The sequence below is a fragment of the Molothrus ater genome, chromosome 17 (assembly GCF_012460135.2).
Source record: "Molothrus ater isolate BHLD 08-10-18 breed brown headed cowbird chromosome 17, BPBGC_Mater_1.1, whole genome shotgun sequence".
Lineage (NCBI taxonomy): Eukaryota > Metazoa > Chordata > Aves > Passeriformes > Icteridae > Molothrus > Molothrus ater.
In genome coordinates this window covers 2,514,987-2,522,125 of record NC_050494.2, presented here as the reverse complement: position 1 = coordinate 2,522,125, position 7,139 = coordinate 2,514,987, and the positions used below count along the sequence as shown (strand labels likewise).

The 7,139-nt window shown below is 49.8% G+C and overlaps 1 protein-coding gene across 1 annotated transcript; it reads left to right on the top strand.

Annotated features, from left to right (window-relative positions):
* The first annotated feature begins 1,430 nt into the window (after positions 1-1,430).
* On the top strand, positions 1,431-5,562 carry LOC118694599 (perilipin-3-like). Its single transcript, XM_036395746.1, has 7 exons — positions 1,431-1,499; positions 2,203-2,398; positions 2,686-2,768; positions 3,122-3,338; positions 4,618-4,808; positions 4,942-5,070; positions 5,161-5,562. Exons 1-7 carry the CDS (start codon positions 1,431-1,433, stop codon positions 5,560-5,562), a joined length of 1,287 nt encoding a protein of 428 aa, XP_036251639.1.
* The last annotated feature ends 1,577 nt before the right edge of the window (positions 5,563-7,139 follow it).

Genomic DNA, 7,139 nt, shown 5'->3' with positions numbered 1-7,139 from the left:
TATTTAACCTAAAGCTGTAAAGAAATCTTCCAAAATTATTTAATAACACTGAGATTACCAGTGTATAGTTTAAATAAAAGTGTGCAACATCACAAAGCAGAAAACTTAGTAGACACATTCCCATAGTCATTGCTGATGAAATGGAGGCCTCCATGTGAAGCTGCTTTACACAGGGCAAGGTTTGCCTGCCTAACTCCAGAGTAATTAACAATAATTAGCAACCCTCATCAGCCCTGCTCCCCTCTAATTGGCCAGGGCAGGGCCTGGCTCCTTCCTGCTGCTTCCCAGAGCTGTCAGTCCCCGAGGGTCCCGCCTTGCCCCATGCCAGGCACCATAAAAAGGCAGAAGGGGTGATGGGGTGTGGTTGGTGTCTGGTTTTTTCCTTGTTGCTGCTCTGCTCACCTCCAGCAGGTAATATAGGGGCTGTTCTGGAGTTTCCAGGGGGATTGTTCAGGTCTGGGGTGTGGAAGCAGCAGGACAGATTCTTGAGCTCTGTTTTCCCTCAGTTCTGCTGTTGTTGTTTTTTGAAGCCTTGATGGGGAGGTGATGCCCCTTCTGGGGCTACCTAAAAACAGGTGCTGGGCAAAATGAGAGAGTAAAAAAGCAGTTATATTTATTGAGGGGTCTTCAGGTATACTTTGGGCAGACAAAGCCCCCCAGGTCCACTCATAAATGGATTATAGATCACAGGTTTTCACACTTTTATAAGTTTGGCCCATTTGCATATTGGGGGTTAATCTTCCAATTACAGCTTCAGGTAATGAAATCAGTGACCCCAAGTTTGCTCCCCCAATTCACTTTTGTTTCCATCTCTGGGCCCTGAGGCAGTGAGGTGTCCTTGATTGCCAGGCCTGCAGAGGAATTGTTGTGTCTGCCCAAAGTGGGAGAGCAGCAGCTCACACTGAATGTGGGGTTTAGAGTTGTACACTACAGAACTGCAGGGTTACAAAAATATAAAAGATAGAAAATCTAAAATCCTAAGGCATCAGAGGAAGGAAGCACCTTGTACCTTTCTCTAATATAAATATATTAATAATATTTGGTCTCTAGAGTGAGGAAAGGGAGGTGGTGGAGTCCCCATCCCTGGGGTGTTTAACAAAGCCTGGATGTGGCACTGGGTGCCAGGGTTTAGCTGAGGGCTTGGGGCTGGGTTGGACTCGATGATCTTGAAGGTCTCTCCCAACCTGCTCATTCTGGGAATTCTGTGAAAGAATGCTCTCCTTGTTCCTTTAATTACCACAGACCACCTGGAGCTTAAACTTGAAACTGGGTAGATTTGCACGTGGCACAGACTCCCTCCTGTGAGGCTGTTTTGGGGTTTCCCCTGAATTCCTGAAGGGAATTTCTCTCTTTTATCACCCTAGAGGGATGTGTCCCCTTGGAGGGGGATGTTTCCCTAAATCCTTGGTGTTCCTTGCCTTGCAGCTGCCATGGCCTCTGCTGTGCCCCACAAGGAGGAGGCTGCCCAGAGCTCCCTGCAGAAGGAGGACGAGCAGGAGGTTGGTGCTCCCTGTGGGATGTGAGGAGTGGCAGCTCTGGGCTGCAGGGTGAGGAGGTGGCCCTGCTGTGGCTGAGGGGAGCTGAGTCCCCCAGAATGAGAGTTTCCTCTGCTCAGGCTGCCCTGCAGCTTCTGGGAGACCACACAGACAAAGATGTGGACCTGAAGTCCCTGTAACCTCTTAGGCTCAGCAAAATTAGCTGCTTCTTGGCTAGGAAAGATGTTTCTCTAACTCAAGATCCTGGCTCCTGGCAAGCAGGGCTCCCATGGAAAGGCTGCAATGTTTCAGCCTCCCTGAGACCTCCCTGCTGCTCTTGCTCTGCTCCTGTGACCAAATCTGCCAGCTTAAAACCAACTCAGTCCCACCTGGTGGAGCTTTTCTGGGATATTGACTTGTCAAATAACCATTCCAGGTGAACTGGAGATGGGTACATGGCAGAAGGACTGAGGTTGCCCCCGAACTTGGTTGTTCTTTGTGCTAGAAGAAAACTTTCCAGGGGTGGACAATCATTCATGCCAAAGCTCCCCAGCTCACATCACAACAGAGTTATGGATTTAATTAGGTGTGTGAGCAAGGCAAGAGTGTCTCCCTCAGGTAGCCCAGGTGATCTGGTGACAATTCTTCCCCAAGAGGGGATTCCAGGGCAGAACTGCTCAGGGCCATGTTTGGAGCTTCATGGCTGCACTTTTCTTTGCTCTTCCAGGCTGCAGTGAAGGAGGTGGCCAAGCTGAGCCTGGTGAGCTCTGCCTGTGAGGTGGTTTCTGCAGCTTATGCCTCCAGCAAGGAGAGCCACCCCTGCCTGAGCTCTGTGTGTGATGCTGCAGAGAAGGGAGTGCGGAGTGTGACCCAGGCCACGGCCAGCTGTGTGCAGCCTGTGCTGGCCACCCTGGAGCCCCATGGTAAATCCCTGGGGAAGGGCAGGCCCTGCCTGGGAGGGGCTCTCTGGGCTCCTTCCACACCTGGGAGGAGTCCTGGGGTGGGGGAATGCACCTCTCCATTGCCATAGTGCAAGGACAGCTCATAGATTATAAATCAGGCTGAAGCTGGGCCCAAATCCCAGCAGTGTGAGGGAGAGTCAGGGATTGACTCTGATGCTGACTGTCCTAAAACTGATTTTTGCAATGTGGAACTTGAGGTGAAACTGCAGAAAACCACATTTTGACACTTTTTTTGGTTCTCTCCTCAGTGGCTGCAGTGAGTGAATATGCTGCCAAGGGTTTGGATAAACTGGGGGAGAAGCTGCCACTCCTTCCAAAGCCAGTGGAACAGGTAAGGATTAAAGACTGTGCTGTCCCTGGCAGGCAGAGGGGCTTGGTTCTTATGGGATTTCTAAGCTAGGACCCTCCTCCCGCAGGGAGGGGAGGAGAATCAGGATCACTCCTCCCAGGAGGAGGCAGGGGCTGCAGGAGCTGGGCACCTGGAAGCCTCCAGCACCCCCATGGAAAGGATAAGACAATAATGGCTGTTGGCATGAAACCCTCAGTAAGGGGAAAGAAGATGTAGGGTCACAAACATGAGTAAACACTGAACTGACACTGTGCAGTGTGTCCTCTTGGTGCAGTTCAGAATTCCAGTGTGAGACAGAACCCACTCCATCACCTGCCATTCCCCCTGTTCCCCAGATTCTGTCTGACACAAAGGAGCTGCTGTCATCCAGAGTGGCTGAGGTGAAGGAGGCTGTGAGCAGCAGAGTGCTGGAGGTGCAGGGCAGCGAGGGGACAGCCACACCTGCAGTGACCAGTCTGGAGCCTGCAGTGGCACAGATGGGTGTCCTTGGAGCAGAGACTGTGCTGGGGACAGCAGAAGGTGACTCTCTGCCCATTGGAAATGAGGAGCTAGGTAAGGAAAGGGTGGCTGTGGCTATGGAAGGGGGAAGTGTTGGACTGGGGATGGTCAGCCCCACTCCTCACCCCACTTCTCTGCAGTGGGGATAATGGGAAGAGGAGGATGCCAGTGTCAGTGCTCAGGAACACATAATCACAGAATGATTCCATGCTTTTATTGAAGAGCTCTGGGTGTCAGGGATATTGACCCAAATCTGACTCCCACGTGGGTTCAGGATGAACATGTTTTTATACCCTTATCATTATAGAACTACATATTAATTAATATTAACATATTATTATATTGAACTTATATTGTTCTATTGTATACATTGATTTCATCCATTTACATGGATTTGTAATTTCCATCAAACCCCCCAAACATTGCTTCTCATGATTCTTATGATTAAACAATAATTATATCCAATTACCAAACAATCATCACATTTAACAATCATATTGTTTATCATAGTCATTAAATGATTATACAGGTGCAGTTTTGCATGATCCAGTAAACCCTAACATTTTCCCAGGGCCTACCTTATCATTTTCCCAGGGCCTACCAGGCCCAACCTTTCTTTCCAACTCCCCTGAATATCCCATGCTTTTAGGAATATTTTATCCCTATACTATCACCAGAATGGTTTGGGTTGGAAGGCACCTTAAAGCTCATTTTGGGCTTCTCACTGTGGCAATGTTCCTCACTCGGGGTTCACCAAATGTGGTGGTGTTCACAGGGGTCCCAGGATGAGGGAAGAGATGAGAATCTTCACTCCATGTTTCAGAAGGCTGATTTATTATTTTATGATATATATTATATTAAAAGAAAATGAATGCATTAAACTATCTAAAAAAATAGAAGAAGGGATTTAAACAGAAGGTTAGCAAGGAATAGAAAGGAATGATAATAAAATCTTGTGACTGACCAGAGAGTCTGAGAGAGCTGGACTGTGATTGGTCCATGTAGTTAGAAACAACCACATGAGACCAATCAAAGATGCACCTGTTGCATCCCACAGCAGCAGATAATTATTGCTTATATTTCATTTCTGAGGCCTCTCAGCTTCTCAGGAGAAAAATCCTCTCAAAAGGATTTTTCATAAAATGTGTCTGTGACATCTCACCATGGCAGGGACACCTTCCACTGTCCCAGGCTGCTCCAAGCCCTGTCCAGCCTGGCCTTAGACACTGCCAGGGATCTGGGGGCAGCCCCAGCTGCTCTGTGCCTGGCTGCTAGTCTGGGGGTGTGCTGAGCCTGTTGCTGTGTCCCTGTGACCCTGGCACTGTGTCCCCAGCCCGGCTGGCAGAGTGTGAGGAGGGCACGGCAGCTCTGCCCCTGGAGCAGCAGCGGCGGCACTTTGTGCACCTGGGCTCTCTCTCTGAGGATCTGCGCCTCTTGGCACAGCTGCACTCCACAGCCAGGATCCAGCAGCTCTGGCAGGGCATGCAGGGGGCCCTGGCACAGCTCCACTGCATCCTCGAGCTGGTAGGTAGAGCCCAGCCCCGGGGAGGCGGGCACCAAAGCCCTGGTGTTTTCTCAGCTCATTGCTGTGCTGAGGAGCTTTGCAGTTCCCCAGCTGAGCTGTCTGTCCTGGCTCTCTGCTCTTCCCCTGCCACAGGTTGAGGCATTCAAGCAAGAATTTAATCAAAAGCTTCAGGAGGGGCAGGAGAAACTACACCAGATGTGGCTGGACTGGAGTAGGAAGTATCTTAAAGAGAGTGGAGATGGAAGCCCTGCAGAGCCTGAGGTACCTCCTGGGGAGGGAGGCCAAGGGCTCGGGGCATGCCCTGGATTCCTGAGTGACTCATTCCTGATGGTGTCCTGCCTTCCCCCCCAGGAGATGGAGTGTCTGACGCTGCTGATGGCCCGCAGGATCAGCCAGCAGCTGCAGCTCTCCTGCTCTGGCCTGGTGGCTGCCATGCAGGACCTGCCCTGCAGCCTGCAGGATGAGCTGCAGCAGGCTCTGGGCGCCATCAGGGAGCTGCATGCTGCTTTCTCAGAGGCAAACTGCTTCCAGGACTTGTCCAGCAGTGTCCTGACCCAGAGCCAGAGGGAGCTGGCTGTGATCCAGGAGTACATGGAGGAGCTGCTGGATTACCTGAAGAACAACACTCCTCTGTCCTGGCTGGTGGGACCTTTCTCCCCCAGGGAGGAGGAGGAGGAGGAGAATCAATCCTCCCCAGAGGAGGGAGGGGCAGCAGGAGTTGGGCATCTGGAAACCTCCAGCACCCCCATGTAAAGGTTAAAACAATAATGGCTGTTGGCATGAAACCCTCTGTAAGTGGAAAGTGCAATGAATTGTCTTCCTAAAAGCTGCTTGTACTGGGTGATAACTGCTTAAAATAAAACTGCTGCATACAAAAACCCTCTCTGGTCTCTCTGGGCCACAGACTGGGAGGATTGCTCAGTGGGTGTGAGCTGTGCTCTTCCACCTCTTCCTTGATGGAATTCCACTCAGGGATGGAGGAAGAGCAGTGAGCTGTACAGGAAGGATCACAGCACTGATCCTGTCCTGGGTGAGCACTGCTGAGTACTGATGCTGTCCTGGGAAGTTGTAATTCCTTCTCTCTCCCAAGCCTGGAGGCAAATATGTACCCTGCTGGCACTGCCCTGTGCTTGGGAGAGCTGCCAGAGCCCTGGCATCCCTTGGCATTGCTCCTCCAAGGCCAAATTCTCCTCCTTCATGTCCCTGCTGCTGTCTGGAGCAGGTTGGTGAGGTGGGGGAGCTGTGGCCTCACTGGTGGAGGACACCAAGCTGTGGGTGTCAGACACCTGCTGCCAGCACAGGGGTTCTGGGCAGCTCAGATTCTGCCAGTGCCATGTCCAGCTCCTCTTGGAAGAGCCCAATGCCTTCAGACTGGCCAAGAAATGCTATGGGTTGGGCTGATGGACCAGGTGCCTGTGGGACTTCAAGAGGAAAAGCTCTGCTCCTGGCCTCTCATCCTTCTGTCTTCAAGACCAGAAGTAGAATCTGCTCTCATGTGAGTACTGCTTCTTCCAGAGTTATTTTTTTCTTTAAAGGTTATTAAAGTTGTTTCATGGGGATCAGAGACAGGGACTGGAGATGGGGCTTTTTTTGTGGGTGATGAATGCAGGCTTGAAGAATGTGGTGTTTGTGAGGGTCTCCAGGACAAGGTGAGAGATGAGAATCTGATTCCAAGTTTTCAGAAGGCTGGTATATTTTATTATATTTTATTTTTATTTTATTATTTTTATTATATTTTTCTTATTTTTATTAATTTTGTTATATTTCATTATCTTAATTTTTATTTTCATTATATTTATTATATTTTACTGTACTATACTAGAACTATGCTAAAAAGAAAGAGAACAGATACATCAGAAGGCTAAACAAAAATGAATCATAAAAATTTGTGACTGACCCCTCAGTCTGACACAGCTGGACTGTGATTAGTCATTAATTAAAAACAATTCACATGTTTGAATAAACAATCTCCAGACCACATTCCAGAGCAGCAAAACATGGAGAAGCTGAGGCTTCTCATCTTGCCAGGAGAAAAAATCCTGGTGAAGGGGTGTTTCAGACAATACCACGGTGACAGAAGAGGTGGAAGTTGCTCCTCTCTCACACAGAAGTGACCACTTTTCCAGCAGCACTCCTCATCCTCAGCCCTGTGTGTAAAGGCTTTGTGCTGAGGCAGCAGTGTGTGGGCTCTGGGTTTGTGCTGCAATTATTCCTTCATGCAGCACAATCCCCTCATGGAGGAAAGGTTTGGATCCTGATTCCCTGAGCTCAGCACATACCAGAAAAGGGTCTTCCTCCTGGAGCAACCAGTTTGTGCTGAAGGCAAAATA